The following is a 17,709-nucleotide window of genomic DNA, read 5'->3' as shown; positions in this document are numbered from 1 at the left end:
AATGGGATGGAGAAAAAGGCAGAACAGGGTCTATAACAGAATAACATCAGATGCGGCAGGAATATGGAGAGGATGACGTTAGCATCGGGCACGACGGGACCAAGAGTTAAAACTATCTTGTTAATTGCCCTTAAGTCTGGTTAAAAAAAAAATCACTCACTATCACGATTTGCGTTTGGAATTGGTGAAACAGGGGAATTACAGGTACTACAGGTTGGGAGTAGCACTTCCTGATCCAACAGCGCTTCTATGCCAGGCTTCATACCTTTCACTGCCTCCGGTGACGTTATATTTCCGGATAGAGGGTGGAACAGCATTGGTCTTCCCGTGGTGGGGCGGAATGTAGAATCCCACATGGTTCTTGTGTATCGACCCCAGGGAGGGAGGTGACCCCTCCGGTGACAAATTATATTTCCGGATAGAGGGAGGAACAGCATTGGTCTTCCTGTGGTGGGGCGGAATGTACAATCCCACATGGTTCTTGTGTATCGACCACAGGGAGGGAGGTGACCCCTCCGGTGACAAATTATATTTCCGTATAGAGGGTGGAACAGCATTGGTCTTCCCGTGGTGGGGCGGATTGTACAATCCCACATGGTTCTTGCGTATCGACCCCAGGGAGGGAGGTGACTGCGAAAGCAAAAGGTGTACTACACGCTCGGGCAAAGGAGGGGGAGCAAACGGGTAAAACTTTGTTTTAACGCTGAAAAGGGCGAAGATTAAATTTCCGGAATGAAGTTGTAGAGTTGCGTTAGTATTAGGCAGTGATGAAGACTGTGTGAGGTTTAACCCTGTAAAGTCTGAAGCGCGGGTTCGAGTAGTTCAGGAGTTGCAGGGAGTTTGATGGCTGTAGTGACATGAGAAGTTCGGTTTGGCAATTTAAACCGCTCATTCTGTCCTTTACTCAAACAGTTCTGCCACTGTGTCTTCTGGACCATAATAGATGCGTCCGGTTAGAGAAAGAGTTTCTGCTCTGTTAGTCACGGAAAGGATCGTCTGGTGATCGCTCGGCTGAGATGTTTCAGTGTATCGGACGGTGCGATGGAAATGCATCAGAGGTCGGCATGTGAGAATAAGCTGACAATTAGCGTCGCTGGGCAGTTTAAGAATGCCTGGACTATCTGCACGGTAGCGCAGAGTTGTCCTGCGAGTCTATTCCAGCAGATGCTTCCCATGTGTCAGGGAAACGGGAAACACAGTCAGTCATATGTTCTCCTGTTTTTTGTCTGCACCTGGCAACCTCTTCAGAGTCACTATGGCTTCCCCATAATGGCAACCTTACACGGTCCCCTGTAACCACTTTCAATAAGGAACGTTATCTCCATCATTATTGTTTCTCACTTTATTCCTCTGCGGACTTCAAAATGTCCTTGCACTGCAGTCCAAGTCGGTCCCACGCACCACTTTCAATAACATCTGACCATTTCCAGGCAAGGGGTTATAAATCTTACAAATTTGTCCCATAGCCTGACCCTCGGACAGGGCCAGCGGCCGGATTACCACGACGGGGCAATCATTTTGTTTTGGATAGTGTGAAACAGGATCTATTCTGATTCGCTTCCCGTTTCCTGGTTAAATACGCAAATTATATTCATGTCCCGTTTGATTTTTAGTCCTTTCCGCCAGTGGACAAGCGACCCTGAAAATGGGCTCATTTTTCCTTGGATAGTTCTTTGTCTTGCGGTTTGTCCCCTTTCTGCTCTTCGGCTTCGGTTGCCTGAGCGTTATAAGGCGGGTCGGCGTGTTTGATTCTGTCGTACAGCTTCTGCGAACATTAAAACTTCGATCAGATCTGAATCCGGGGCGGGCTCGGTCTCTCTCAGACTCTCTAGGTGAGGGTATAAGCCTTGAGACACCTCCCGGTTCTTCTGTTCGGACGTCTTCTGCAGAGTCGGTCTATTTATTGGTTTCGGAGACCGATGTCGCTGAGCTACCTCCAGCCTTTTCTCAAGTCAAGTCAAGGTTATTGTCATTTAACGAAACAACGTTTCGTTTCCCCGACCCAGGGCACACACTACCCACAGATACTTAGGAAAACAAAGACAACATACTCCGTTGACCAGGCTCAAAATAACAAAGTCAATTGCATAAATCAAAACACTTTATTAAACCTGCGTAGAGTCTCCGTCTCCTCTAACAGTATCTTGTTTAAAATATATAATTTTCTTTATCTCCAAAGACTCCCATAGAGCCTCCGTCCTTGTGTCCAACCACACAAGTCACTGGTAAAAGAAATCACATGTCTAGTATATCCACTTTCCAACTAGCCATCATCAGCAGTGGAGATTGGCGGCACCAGCGGCTCTCCACGGGATTTCGCTACTCGTTCAATCTGCCGGCGCAACTTTCTCATTTTTTTTCTTTACCTTTACAGAGAAAACTCACCTCGCATTTCTGTCAGCAATCTTTACTATCATTACTTACCATCTTCCTTCAATCTACTTACCTGGTTTTCATCATTATCTTTACAGGAAACTCTCTCCCCCGCATTCCTGATCAACTTTACTGTCACTGCTTCCCATCCGCCTTCAATCTACTTACCTGCTCCTGCAAAGGAAAGACAATCAGTCACAAGCCCAAGCGTGAACGACATTTCGTTCCGTTCGCCTCTTGCAGACTTATTTATTGTTTACTAATCGGAAAACATCTTGGGTGGGACTAGGATCCGGATCCTCACGTCCTTACTTCCAACAATACTTCACATAATACTGCGGTCTGTCCTACTTGATCTTGCCGATGCCGTCCTTTCTACCCGGTCATGGGCCAGGAGGCTCAAAGCGGATCACCCAACGGGTAGCTAACTCGAAGTTGCCATTCCCACCCACAGTTACTCCATCGTTCGAAACCATTTTGTTGGCATCCTGCTTAACTAAGGCAAATTGTCAGAGATGTTAAAGAATCAAGTTCAGTTGGCAAATCTTTTATTTAACATGCTATCACGGAGAGTCCACATGCGTGGAACTCTAAGGTACAAGTATAATGCTTCTCTTTATATCTAGTAGCAGAGAGGTGTGTGAAATCTCAGCAGAACAATGGAGTTAGTTCACAATGTTTATTTTCATGATTTATTGTTAAACTCATCTCATTTGCGCAGCTGTATTATGGTTCTGAGGAACAGCAGTGACAGGCACGATATTATTTCGTGGAAAACGCAGGTCCACAATCTCACAAAGCTTTAGCAACATACAGCCCTGTAAACCTTATATTCGGAAATTTCATCCACAGGGATGGCGGTTGGATGCCAGAGAGACAGAGCGAGGGTGATGGTGGTGAATAATGTTCGGAGGGAGGGAGAGCGTGAATGCCGGTTAGAAGGAGTGGCGTCAAGGAAAGGTGTCACAAAGACGGGAAAACTTTGTCCAGACCCGATTCCTGCCTGGGCACAGGCTGTCTAGGTGAGGATATAGACTCTGACATTCCTCACCTTTCTTTTGTTTGGACATGGTTTGGACAGTCAGTCTATGTTTTTCTCGGAGGTTGGTGTGGCCTAGCTACCTCCAGTCGAGTTTACTGTCATTTAATAACACACATGCACACCGACAAACTAGACAAGGTTTCTCCGAGCCGGGTTGTAAAGAACAGCAGCACAAACAACACACAGAACACACAACTACTTATGAAAGAAAGGACAGCATCCTCCGATGAGCCACGCACAGATAAACAAAGTAAATCAAAACACGTTATTATATTCAGATTCAGTTTATTTGTCATTTAGAAACCACAAATGCAATGCAGTTAAACAAAATGAGACAACGTTCCTCCAGAATGATATCACAAAAGCACATGACAAAACAGACTACACCAGAAAATCCACATAACGTTTGGCAATCCCCAATCCAGGGTCCGGAGAGAATGCTGCGTATTAATATTGCACTACTGTCTTAGCACGTTACCCAGAAAGGAGCTCCAAACCTACCAGACAAAACAAGACCAAAAACTAAAGCTACAAAACCTGCACGAAACCACGTAGTTACAGCAGTGCAAACAATAGCATAATTCATTTAAAAAAAACAGACCATGGGCACAGTAAAAATAGTCCAAAGATGTTAAAAGACTATAAGTTCAAAAGAAACCACCACACAGTTTCCACAAGTCCTCAGGGTCCCGATAGACTCGTCATCCCACGCAGGCAGCAGAAGGGAATACTCCCGCTATGGACTTCCACGGCGCCGCCCGACTCAGCCTCGCAGACACAACACACAGTGAAAGCGACCTGACCGCAGCGGACTCCATGTCCGGCGAACCTCCGCGCCTCCGACCATCCCCTCCGGCACAGCTTCTCCGAGCACCATCCTCTGCCGAGCGTATTAAGACGGCCCCGCCAACGCGACCCAGAGGAATGGGGGCCTGTTCTTCCCAGCTGAGTCCCGGATCTCACAGCAGCAGCAGTAACGAAGAAGGTCTTCCTGGAGATTTCCAGATGTTCCTCCGTGCTCCCACGTCCGTTTTTCATCCGATTCTGATTGCGCACGGCACCCCGCTTCACAAATAACAGATAATCAGCTCCGGAATGGCCGCTGCAAGCTCCGTCGCGCCGCCATCTTGGATTACAGTTGAATTTGAACACGATTCAGCACTCCATATGTGTACATGCAATTGTGAAAAGAAATACAGACCAGAAAACTTAAATGAGATGCTACCTCAGAAAAACAAATCATCACTGTGGAAGAAAACATTAACCAGTGGAATGAGAATGACCTTCCATGGGAGACATCCCAATGATCTGAGCAGAATAGATGTTGACAAGGAAGCACCGAGCACCTGGACTGAGAGTTGGAGACCTCTTCCCAGAAACAGAGGGGTTCCTTGCAGAAATACAGGACAAGGTGGTTAGCAAAAGGGGAAGAAAATCACAAATACATACAATACAAACAAGGCAATCAATGCAGAAAATGCTAAGAGAAACCAGACACAATCCAACACATTCCAGGATCCTGCGACAGTTGAACTCAATCTGATTAATTATACAGCTGCAAACAAGTGGCAAATATCATTCACCAAAATCTTGCTTTAAAATACAAACGGATGAATGACCATGTTAACCTAATTAAGGTACAATAAATTCCAGCCTGATCCACTTAGTCAAAATCTCACAATTTATATGATAATTGATACATTATTACAGATAGGACAATCCATAATAACCATCCGGATATAATATTACAGGATAAACAAGCAAATCCCTCGATAGATATAACAATTCTGAACACACACGTTCCCTGACCAGTGGAGCACCTCACCACAGGTATTGTTTGTGTCATTAGTCAGACAAACAAATGATTTTCTCTGTAAATCAGCTTCCAAATGTTGCTACTCTGTCATTCATTGCCACACCCCGCTGCTGATTTCCTTCTCCTCATCATACGTTCTTACCTCGACCATCGTCCAGAGCCCCAAACTCTGCCCTGTGCAGACTCACCTCTGGTTTCTGACCCTGCTCCTTTGAACATCCAACCAATGTTTTCGCATTCTGCTTTCAGTCTTTAGAGGACAGTGGTGTTTTCTAACAACCCTTTAGAAGCAGGGAAAATGACCCATAATGTGGAAATGAGCCATGAATAAGGAGAGTAAATCCAAATGTCATTCTTCCTCAGCTCAGAGATTTCAGGGGCAAAGAACATCTCAGACAGAACTGCAGTCAGCACAACTTCTTCAGTCTGGAGAAAATTCAAGGGGAACCTTTTCACCCACAGAGTGGTGACTGTTTGGAACCCGTCCCACAGGGGGAACAAGAGGTGAACAACAGGGGAGGATTTAAAAGGACTGTCGTGGGACAGAATCACTGGCAGGGTCCAGCAGGCCTGAGTTGACTCTCTATTCAGTTTAAGATAGTACTTAGGGCCAATATGTCTAAAGATAAATTGGCGCATATATTTCCTAATATAAGCACTATTTGTGACAGATATAACGTAGAAGTAGCTGCTCTAAGAGATGTGTTTAGAATATTATCTAAAGTTATAGATGTGGATGTTCAACCCAATTTCTCTTACGGCAATTTTTGGGATTATTCCAGAGGAAATAGGGAGAGTATCTGCTTCTGCTCAACATGAAAAGGCAAATTCTGCCTTTTCAACTTTACTGACTAGGAGTCCTATCTTGTTATATTGGAAAGAATCTAATCCTCTACTGTTTTCTATTGGCTCACCTCCATTATGTCATATCTAAGCTTGGAGAAAATTAGAAGCTGGACGTTTGATACATCTTTTAATTTTGAGCAAGTCTGGTGACCCTTTATTCAATATTTTCATATCATTTAATTTATTTTTTCTTTATTCTCTTTAGGGAAAATCCTTATCTGTGAAGGTTTGGAGGTGACTGGAAGGGTGCCTTTACTGTTTGTTTTTCTTCTAATTCTATCCTCAATTGGACTGCCCAATCTCTTTTCTTATTTAGTTTACTGTTTTTTTCCTGCATATAAATAACATTTTCCAATTTTTTTAACGATTTGTTAAGAGTTGTGTTTTTTTGATTACACTGTATATATAACAGCATAACATTAAACCTATCTGACTTTGACAATATATACTTTTCTTTATTGCTGTTTATGTCTTTTGTATTATCTGTTTGCTAAACCTCTCCACTGATTTGTATTTTTTTACTGGAAATCAATAATAAAATTGAAAAAATGAAAAGGACTGTCCTGGAACAGAACCACGGGCAGGATCCAGCCGGCCTGAGTTGACACTCTACTGTATGCTAGGTGTGTTATAAATTCACCAAGTACTGGAGACAGAGTTTAAAATAGAACTGACTTACTTCTCTCAGATCCAGAATATTAAACTCCAGTCCCATTAAATGTGAATGTGCAGCAGAAGAAACTCCTCCCATGCCCAGTGACCAGGGTGCAGAACTGGGTGTGGTGATCAGCAGCAATAATTTATGAGTCACTCTTGAAATTGCATTCAGCAATGGTGATGGACAAATATCCAGCATGCAGCTTATTTAAAGTTTCTCCCCAGTGTGAATCCAGTACTGTGTCACAAGGTTAGATTACTGAGTGAATCCTTCCCCACATTCACAGCAGGTGAACGGCCCCTCCCCAGTGTGAACTCAATGATGCACATAAAGTTGAGATGACTGAGAGAATCTCCTCCCAGAGTCTAAGTAGGTGATCAGCCTCTACCCAGTGTGAACTGACTGGTGTCCCAGTAGGTCAGATGATCGAATGAATCCCTTCCCACATTCTGAGCAGGTGAATGGCCACTCCCTTGTGTGAACTCGCTGATGTACCAGTAGGGTAGATGACAGAGTGAATCCTTTCCCACATTCTGAGCAGGTGAATGGCCTCTCCCCAGTGTGAACTCGCTGATGTACCAGTAGGTCAGATGACCGAGTGAATCCCTTCCCACATTCTGAGCAGGTGAATGGCCTCTCTCCAGTGTGAACTCTCTGATGTACCTTCAGTTCAAATGGCCGAGTGAATCCCTTCCCACATTCTGAGCAGGTGAATGGCCTCTCCCCAGTGTGAACTCGCTGATGTACCAGTAGGTCAGATGACCGAGTGAATCCCTTCCCACATTCTGAGCAGGTGAATGGCCTCTCTCCAGTGTGAACTCTCTGATGTACCTTCAGTTCAAATGACCGAGTGAATCCCTTCCCACATTCTGAGCAGGTGAATGGCCTCTCTCCAGTGTGAACTCTCTGATGTACCTTCAGTTCAAATGACCGAGTGAATCCCTTCCCACATTCTGAGCAGCTGAATGGCCTCTCCCCAGCGTGAACTCGCTGATGTAACTTCAGTTTACATGACCGAGTGAATCCCTTCCCACAGTCTGAGCAGGTGAATGGCTTCTGCCCAGTGTGAACTAACTGATGTACCTTCAGATGGGATGACCGAGTGAATCCCTTCCCACAGTCTGAGCAGGTGAATGGCCTCTCTCCAGTGTGAACTCTCTGATGTACCTTCAGTTCAAACGACCGAGTGAATCCCTTCCCACATTCTGAGCAGGTGAATGGCTTCTCCCCAGTGTGAACTCGCTGGTGTACCAGTAGGGTAGATGACAGAGTGAATCTCTTCCCACAGTCTGAGCAGGTGAATGGCCTCTCTCCAGTGTGAACTCTCTGATGTACCTTCAGTTCAAATGACCGAGTGAATCCCTTCCCACATTCGTAGCAGGTGAATGGCCTCTCTCCAGTGTGAACTCGCTGATGTACCAGTAGGTCAGATGACTGAGTGAATCCCTTCCCACAGACTGAGCAGCTGAATGGCCTCTCCCCAGCGTGAACTCGCTGATGTAACTTCAGTTTACATGACCGAGTGAATCCCTTCCCACAGTCTGAGCAGGTGAACGGCTTCTCCCCAGTGTGAACTCGCTGATGTCTCTGTAGTTTGGATGGATCAGTGAATCCCTTCCCACAGACTGAGCAGGTGAATGGCTTCTCCCCAGTGTGAACTAACTGATGTACCTTCAGTTGGGATGACCGAGTGAATCCTTTCCCACAGTCTGAGCAGGTGAATGGCCTCTCCCCAGTGTGAACTAACTGATGTACCTTCAGATGGGATGACCGAGTGAATCCCTTCCCACAGTCTGAGCAGGTGAATGGCCTCTCTCCAGTGTGAACTCGCTGGTGAGCCATTAGATCAGATGACCGAGTGAATCCTTTCCCACAGTCTGAGCAGGTGAATGGCCTCTCCCCAGTGTGAACTCGCTGGTGAGCCATTAGATCAGATGACCGAGTGAATCCTTTCCCACAGTCTGAGCAGGTGAATGGCCTCTCCCCAGTGTGAACTAACTGATGTACCTTCAGATGGGATGACCGAGTGAATCTCTTCCCACAGTCCGAGCAGGTGAACGGCTTCTCCCCAGTGTGAACTCGCAGGTGAGCCATTAGATCAGATGACCGAGTGAATACTTTCCCACAAATTCAGCAGATGAGCAACCTTTGCCCAGTGTGATCTGACTGGTGTGTCCACAGGTGGGAAGACCGACTGAACCCCTTCTCACTCACAGAACAGGTGAATGGCCTTGCCCAGTGTGAACTTGCTGATATACCTTCAGATGAGATGACCGAGTGAATGCACTCCCACTGTCTGAGCAGGTGAATGGCCTCTCCCTTGTGTAAAATGATGGGCGTGCCAGTTGGTCAGATGACCGAGTGAATCCCTCTCCACAGTCTGAGCAGGAAGGATGATCGAGTGAATCCCTCGCTCCACTTCTTAAATATCTAGAGCGAGACAGCAAAACTGGTGTGCTGTGTTTGAATTTCCATTGACAAATTCCTTGTCATTTTTAACCTGAAAAGATTTAAAAATTCATCAGTGGGTGAAGGACAACATTTCAGATGAGCTCACTTGAGTTGCCAACGTGTGATCTGATATCACACTGTTACAGTGTGGTTCAACCCAAGTTGGAGAGAGAAATCACCTTCTAACTGGGCAAAGTGTTGGTATCTGGAATGACCATCAAACTCTCTGATGCGCTATAAGTATGGGGCATTTCTGCCATCTCCAGTCTGTTACTTGGCTCAGTTTGACTCTCTCCATTGGTAATATTCCCCGTTCCCCCTGAGCGGCATGGGTGCCTAGCCCCACAGTAACTGAAACACTCTCACGCAAGTAGCTTTTTTGTTGACATACAGCTGGGATTTTCTTTTATGTACTATTAATTTAAAGTGCCATAGACTTAATGGCATGTAAATATCTCCTAACCTTGTTTAGTTCCACATTGGAGATAAATGGTTTGTAATTCTGAGATTAGTTAAAACCCGAGCAGAAGGATATAAATAAAGGAATTTAAACCATTGAATAAAATCAGGCCCAAAATTAAATTTTCTGATGTTTTAAATAGATAATTCCATTCAACCCAATCAAAGGCCTTCTCAGCACCTAAGGATGTCACACATTCCAATGTCTCTTTAGAAGGAGAATAAATGACATTTAATAAACAACAAATAGTGAAATGAGAATATTGATCTTTAATAAATCCAGTCTGGTCCTTTGAGGTTGTCCTTTGAGTCCTTTGATCTTTGATCTGGCCTTAGAACACTTAGCTATTGCCTTTAGAGAATCTCACTGTATCGCTGGGATATTAAGGAGAGGTATTATTCACAAAGTTTTGTTCTATGCCGATGACCTACTACTTTATATTTCTAAGGTCGAAACCTCTGTGCTTTCTTTACTTTCTTGTTTCAGCCAATTTTTAGGATATAATCTAAATTTACATAAGACTGAACTTCTTCCTTTGAATAATTTGGTACCCATTCATACTAACCTTCCTTTTAAAACTGTAAGAAATCAATTAACCTATTTTGGTGTAATAATTACTAAGATTTATAAGCTACTATTTAAAGGAAGTTTTTTCACTCTATCGGGTTACATTAAACGGACACTTTCAAAATGATTGCCTCTTTCATTATCGTTGATTGGCCAAATCAATTCTATTAAAATGAATCTTACCTAAATTTATATACCTTTTTCAGGCCTTACCCGTCTTTATTCCTCAATCCTTATTTGATTCTCTTGACTCTACCCTATCTTCCTATATATGGAAACATAAACTTTCTCGACTAAATAAATTTCATTTTCAAAAAGCAAGAAAGAATGGAGGTTTAGCTTTACCAAATTTTATGTTTTATTACTGGGCAGGCAATATATGGAAACCTCACATTTTGGTCATACTATATTAATCATGAGGACTGTCCTGCTTGGGTTTCTATAGCTAATTCTGTTCATAAATTCTCTATTATTTCTCTTCTTGGATCTTCACTTCCTTTATCTTTAAGTAAACTAACTGACAGTTTGGTAGTTAAACATACTTTGAGGATTTGGATACAATTTAGAAAATATTTTGTTTTAATGAGACATTCTCTATCAAGTCCTATTTTTTCTAGCTATTTTTTAAACCTTTTTGATCGATGTAGTTTTTAAAGAATGGGATAGACTGGGTATTAAATGCTTCCAGGATTTGTTAGTTGGAGGAAATCTTTTCGCTTGAGCAATTGTCAGCTAAATATAGCTTACCAAAAAACCTTTTTTTTTAACTGCAAATTAGGGAATTTCTGCAGTCTCAATTGCATACATTTCCAAAAAGTCCAGATAAGAATTTATTAGATGTAATTTTTAATCTGAAACCTTTTCAGAATGGTTCAATATCCAATATTTATGGCATGCTGTTGAGAATGAGAAATGTTCCTTTAGACAAAATTAAAAATCTCTGGGAACAAGATTTGCAGACTTCAATCTCTGAGGAACCTGGAATGAAATTTATAAATTGGTTAATACTTCATCGTTATATGCCTGCCATTCCCTCCCACAATTTAAAGTAGTCCATAGGGCCCATATGACTAAGGATAAGCTCTCTCATTTTTATTTGGATATGTCTCCCTATTGTGACAGATGCAACTATGGATTAGCTTCATTGATTCTTATGTTTCGGATATGGCCGAGTCTTCAAAAGTACTGAAAGGAAGTATTTCAAAGCTTTTCTGCACTTTTTAAAGTTAATTTTAAGCCTAATCCTTTGACTGCCTTATTTGGTATTGTTGGAGGGCAAGATATGATTTTGGACATACCTGATCAGTGGCTACGTGATGTTACGTCATGCTTAAATTTCGAAAAGATTTGGTGTTCAATTTCTGAATCAAAGACTTTCAAACATAATGGGGACCATTTTTGAATTATTTTCAAAGCATTTGATTTGTTGTTACGTACGGCTGTTGGCTCATATTATCATCTATTTCTTTATAATGATAAGGACGTTTTTCTTTTTTTTTCTTTTTTTTACCAAGCAGCTTTTTGTTGGTAGCGGATTAGATTTTTTTTGTATAATGATAAAATTAGAAGATTTCAATATTATGATTTAAGTCAATTTACATGAATATAGGGTATTCATGATTATAAGTGTGTTTCTAATATACGGTATTTGGTACCATTTTATCATTTTTGATAGTTTATATATATACACACAATCAATAAAAATATTGGAAAAAAATCTCCGGATCTGGCTGGTGGTAACAGTGCCGGACTTCAGGATGAACCTGAATTTGAATCCAGCCGGCTCCCCTGCACACTTTCCATCCATGCCGGGTTACGGGCTGCTGATTTCTTTGGAACCTCTGCTGTAACTTGCCTCGTACGCGGTTGCCCACGACGCCAGAGAGGCTTGGAGGGAAATCGTCCGCTAACCGGAGAAACTCCGGTTGCAGCGTACCCCCACGACGCCAGAGAGGCACGGAGGGAAATCGTCCGCTAACCGGAGAAACTCCGGTTGCAGCGTACCCCCACGACGCCAGAGAGGCACGGAGGGAAATCGTCCGCTAACCGGAGAAACTCCGGTTGCAGCGTACCCCCACGACGCCAGAGAGGCACGGAGGGAAATCGTCCGCTAACCGGAGAAACTCCGGTTGCAGCGTACCCCCACGACGCCAGAGAGGCACGGAGGGAAATCGTCCGCTAACCGGAGAAACTCCGGTTGCAGCGTACCCCCACGACGCCAGAGAGGCACGGAGGGAAATCGTCCGCTAACCGGAGAAACTCCGGTTGCAGCGTACCCCCACGACGCCAGAGAGGCACGGAGGGAAATCGTCCGCTAACCGGAGAAACTCCAGTTGCAGCGTACCCCCACGACGCCAGAGAGGCACGGAGGGAAATCGTCCGCTAACCGGAGAAACTCCGGTTGCAGCGTACCCCCACGACGCCAGAGAGGCACGGAGGGAAATCGTCCGCTAACCGGAGAAACTCCGGTTGCAGCGTACCCCCACGACGCCAGAGAGGCACGGAGGGAAATCGTCCGCTAACCGGAGAAACTCCGGTTGCAGCGTACCCCCACGACGCCAGAGAGGCACGGAGGGAAATCGTCCGCTAACCGGAGAAACTCCGGTTGCAGCGTACCCCCACGACGCCAGAGAGGCACGGAGGGAAATCGTCCGCTAACCGGAGAAACTCCGGTTGCAGCGAACCCCCACGACGCCAGAGAGGCACGGAGGGAAATCGTCCGCTAACCGGAGAAACTCCGGTTGCAGCGTACCCCCACGACGCCAGAGAGGCACGGAGGGAAATCGTCCGCTAACCGGAGAAACTCCGGTTGCAGTGTACCTTTCCCAAAACCATTGCCTCATCCAATTGACTGTCTCATCTTGAATGCTGAGTGACTGAACCAACCTCCCATATGTGACTTTGTCAAGTGTGGGCCCATGTAGAAAACATCAGCTGCCTTGCCTTCATCCACTTTCCTGATAGCTTTCTCCAGAGACTCTATAAGATTGGCTAGACATGACCTACCATGCACAAAACCATGCTGTCTATCCTTAATCTGTCCACATCTATCCAAATATTTACATATCCGGTTCCTGCACATATGTTCTAATAACTTTCCCACTACTGATGTCAAGCTCACTAACATAAAGTTTTCTCATTTATCCTTAGAGCCTTTCTTGAACAGCAGAACAACCTTGGCTGTCCTCCAATCCTCCAGTATCTCACCTGTCACTAAGGATGATTTAAATATCTGTGCTTGGGCCCCCACAATTTCTGCACTTGTCTTCCGCAGGGTCCTGGGGAACAACTTGTCAGGCCCTGGGGATTGATCCATGATAATTTGCCTTAAGACAGCAAACACCTCCACCTCTGTAATCTGTACAGGGTCCATGAAGTTGATGCTGATTTGTCTCACTTCTATCGACTCTGTGTCCATCTCCTGAGCAAATACGGATGCAAAACAACTATTTAAAACCTCCCCCATCTATTTTGAGTCCCGTATAGGTCACCATTCTGTTTGTCCAGAGTGGGCATGTTTCTGTTCTGACCTTCTCCACGTTTCTGTGACAGAGAAGCTGGCCAAACCTGACTGGAAGGGGAATCTGGTAGGAGTGACGATGGAGCAGCAATGGATGGAGTTTCTGGGAGCAACTCGGGACCTGAGTGATCACTACATCCCAACGAAGTGGAAGCATTGGAAAGGCAGGAGGACTCAACCGTGGCTGAAATGAGAACCCAAAACCAACAAAAAAGCCAAAGAGAGGACAAATAAGCTTTTAGAAACCAGGAGAGGACAACTAAAGAAAGTCAGATGAGCTCAGGGTGTGGAAATATAATATTGTAGTCATTAATGTGTCTTGGTAGCACCCAACAGCCTGAAGAATTTAGAGGAACAAAATATCCAGGGCCTCGATATCTCTTGAAAACAAAGGTTCCCTGCACCAGTTACCTTTCACCTTTTATTTTGGTAGGCACATACAAACTCTACACCCTCAAAATTTCACTTCTGAAGAACTCCCACTCACCAAGTACTCCTTTGCCAGAAAACAGCCTGTCCCAGTCCACACCTGTCAAATCCTTGCAAATACCATAAAATTGATCTTTCTCCAATTTAAAATCTCAAGAGAGGTCCAGGCCTCTGTTTTTCCATATTTTCTTGGAATCTCATGGCATTATGATCACTAGACACAAAGTGTTCCCATACACTAATTTCTGTCACCAGCCCTGGATCGTTTCCCAACAGCTTATTGCACACTTCTACGCTGGACGTTTTACGTACTGATTAAGGCTCATTTGACAAACTCGACCTCATCTAGTCCTTTTACAGTATGGGAGTCCCAGTCAATATATGGAAAGTTAAAATCACTTACTATATCAACTATTGGTTCTTGGTGTAGTCTGTGAACTCTCTACAAATTTGTTCCCCTACATCCCTCAGACTGTTGGGTGCAACCAATTCCCAGTAATGCCTACGATATCACAATTCCATGCCCTGGGCTCATCTGGCTTTCCTACGATGCTTCTTGCATTGTGATTTCCACAGCTCAACACATTCATCGCACCATGCTCAAGCATTTGGTGCTGACTCTGTCTGAGCTCTGAACAACATCTGTCTGGTGTCAAGAAAACAACCTCTCCCTCAATGTCAGAAAAACCTCTGATGCTGAATTTTGTGGTGAGGACGCAGGAAAGGTTTTCTTCTGATGACTCTTACATGAAGGTCATGTTTGTGCAGGTGTTGCTGCACAGTAGAACAGTGCACCACCACTCCAGAGGCTGCTAAATCTTCCTGAAGGTCTTTTTACAGTCAAATGGGGGTTTTGGTTTGCCTTTCTAGCAACCCTACGATCAGTTCTCTTGGAAAGTTTTCTTGGCCTTCCAGACATCAACTTGACCTCCACCGTTCCAGTTAACTGCCATTTCTTAATTACATTACGAACTGAGGAACCGGCTACCTGAAAACGCTTTGCTATCTTCTTATAGCCTTCTCCTGCTTTGTGGGCATCCATTACTTTAACTTTCAGAGTGCTAGGCAGCCGCTTAGAGTAGCCCATGGCTGCTGATTGTTGGGACAAGGTTTGTGGAGTCAGGGTATTTATAAAGCTTTGCGATTTGCATAACCTGGCCTGTCCTAACGATGACTGTGAACAAGCCATTGTCCTAACAAGCTAATTCAGGTCTGAGACCTTGGTAAAATTTAACTGAGAGCTCAAATCTCTTGGGGTGCCCAGACTTTTCCTTGGTGCTCCTTTCCTTTTTTTCCCCACTCTAAAATTGTACAAAACAGAAATAATACACTAAACTCCTGATGAAGGGTTTCAGCCCGAAACATTGTCACTACCTCCTCCCATAGATGCTGTCTGGCATCTGTGTTCTGCCAGCATTTTGTGTTTTTAATAATACACTAATCTTGCTTAAAATGTTGAAAAGAATGTTTTGTCTTTAATTTTATGACTTTTGGAGACCAGTTCACCTTCTACTCACTTAACTATTCACAGTAACAGGAAGTTTGACCAGTGGAGCCTAACCATTTGCATACCACTGTATGGGATGGGGTGGAGAGCGCAGGGTGTGATAGGGAGGAGGAGTGGGACTGACAGTGAGCGAAGAGGGAGAACGCGAGGGGTGAGTGGTAGATTTAGAGGGAGAGAAAAGAGGGGAAGACAATGTGGGATACGGGAGCCAGCAGGGAGAGTGTTTGAGAGAGGGGGAGTGTGGGATGTAGGGAGAGAGATAGATAGAGAGGGAGAGAGCTGGAAATGGAGGAGGTTGCAGAGTGGTGGAGGTGAGTGAGTGAGAGAGATGAGATTGAGTGAGGTGAGAAGGTGCGTGAGAGAGGAGGAGATGGGAAGGTAGAGGGTGACTGAGATGGCGAGTGAGATGGTGGGTGATAGGGGTAGGGACAGCGATTGAGGGATGGAAGAGAGAATGGAAGAGTAAGAGAAACAGAGGGGATAGAAGGGGAGAACGGGAGAGAGTGTGAGAGAAATGAAGAGAGGCATGAGAGAGTGAAGAGATGAAGAGAGACGAGAGGGGAGTACGATTTGTTAATAGAGTAGAGAGAGTGGTGATAGAGAAGCAGAGCGTGAGGAAAGGGGTGAAAGAGAGTGGGAGACTGGTTGAGTAGCAGTGTAACAGGTGGATAGAGAAGAGGGAAGCGGGAGGGGAGAGGTGGGGACGAAGCAAGGATGATTGAGAGGGAGCAAGAAGGGAGGGCTGAAGTAGAAGGCCCTATGAGGAAGAGGAACTGTGAGGAGGGTGTGGTGAGGGAAATGGGGTAAGTAGCTAGGGGTGAGTGAGAAAGGCAAGGAGATTGGTGTATATGATTTGAATTGTTAGATGAACTAATTATTCAGTCCCCAGTTGCAGGGTCATTAATCACATATGTTCACAAGTCATCGGACAAATCCACTGTGGGATTACGGTTCCATGCTGGGAATTATGAGTGTGAGGGCAGCTTGCTGTTCTCGGTGTCGGATGTGGGAGGTCCCGGAGTCTCCTAGCCTCCCGGATGTTCACATCTGCACCAGGTGCGCCGAGCTGCAGCTCCTGAGGGACTGAGCCAGGGAACTGGAGATGCAGCTCGATGACCTTCGTCTGGTCAGGGAGAGCGAGGAGTTGATGGAGAGGAGTTACAGGCAGGTGGTCACACCAGGGCCATGGGAGGCAGACAGATGGGTCATGGTTAGGAGGGGGAAGGGGAAGAGTCAGGTACTAGAGAGTACCCCAGTGGCTGTACCCCTTGACAATAAGTACACCTGTTTGAATACTGTTGGGGGGGGAAGACAGCCTACCTGGGGGAAGCAACAGCGGCCGTGCCTCCGGCACAGAGTCCGGCCCTGAAGCTCAGAAGGGTAGGGAAAGGAAGAAGAAGGCAGTAGCAATAGGGGTCTCAATAGTTAAGGAGTCAGATAGGCGATTCTGTGTACGCAGTCAGGAGACCCGGATGGTAGTTTGCCTCCCTGGTGCCATGGATGTTTCTGATCACGTCCATGATATCCTGAAGTGGGAGGCTGAGGAGCTAGAGGTCGTGGTACATATAGGTACCAATGACATAGGTAGGAAAAGGGAAGAGGTCCTGAAAGGAGAATATGGGGAGTTAGGAAGGGAGTTGAGAAGAAGGTCCGCAAAGGTAGTAATCTCGGGATTACTGCCTGTGCCACGCGGCAGTGACAGTAGTAATGGAATGAGGTGGAGGATAAGTGTGTGGCTGAGGGATTGGAGCAGGGGCAGGGATTCAAGTTTCTGGATCATTGGGACCTCTTTTGGGGCAGGAGTGACCTGTACAAAAAGGACGGGTTGCACTTGAAACCCAAGGGGACCAATATCCTGATGGGGAGATCTGTGAAGGCTACTGGGGAGACTTTAAACTAGAATGGTTGTGGGGGTGGGAATCAAATTGAAGAGACTAGGAGAGAAGAGGTTAGTTCACAAATAGAGAAAGCTTGTAGACAGTGTGAGGAAATCTAGGAATAATGGTGCATATTTCCCTGAAGGTGGAATCTCATGTGGTG

The 17,709-nt window shown here is 45.1% G+C and overlaps 1 protein-coding gene across 1 annotated transcript in view; it reads right to left on the bottom strand.

The window, feature by feature from the left end:
* Window positions 1-4,700: 4,700 nt before the first annotated feature.
* LOC140720935 (uncharacterized) overlaps window positions 4,701-17,709 on the bottom strand; it is a 45,550-nt gene continuing 32,541 nt past the window's right edge. The window contains exons 4-6 of the mRNA XM_073035787.1: window positions 7,819-9,235; window positions 6,757-7,734; window positions 4,701-4,805 (exon numbers count right to left, since the gene is read on the bottom strand). Of these exons, the coding sequence (XP_072891888.1) occupies window positions 7,120-7,734; window positions 7,819-8,829 (1,626 nt within the window). The 5' untranslated portion in view covers window positions 8,830-9,235 and the 3' untranslated portion in view covers window positions 4,701-4,805; window positions 6,757-7,119. The remainder of the gene's footprint in view (window positions 4,806-6,756; window positions 7,735-7,818; window positions 9,236-17,709) is intronic.

This window comes from Hemitrygon akajei, unplaced genomic scaffold (genome assembly GCF_048418815.1).
Source record: "Hemitrygon akajei unplaced genomic scaffold, sHemAka1.3 Scf000048, whole genome shotgun sequence".
NCBI lineage: Eukaryota > Metazoa > Chordata > Chondrichthyes > Myliobatiformes > Dasyatidae > Hemitrygon > Hemitrygon akajei.
This window is presented reverse-complemented; position numbering and strand designations above follow the sequence as displayed.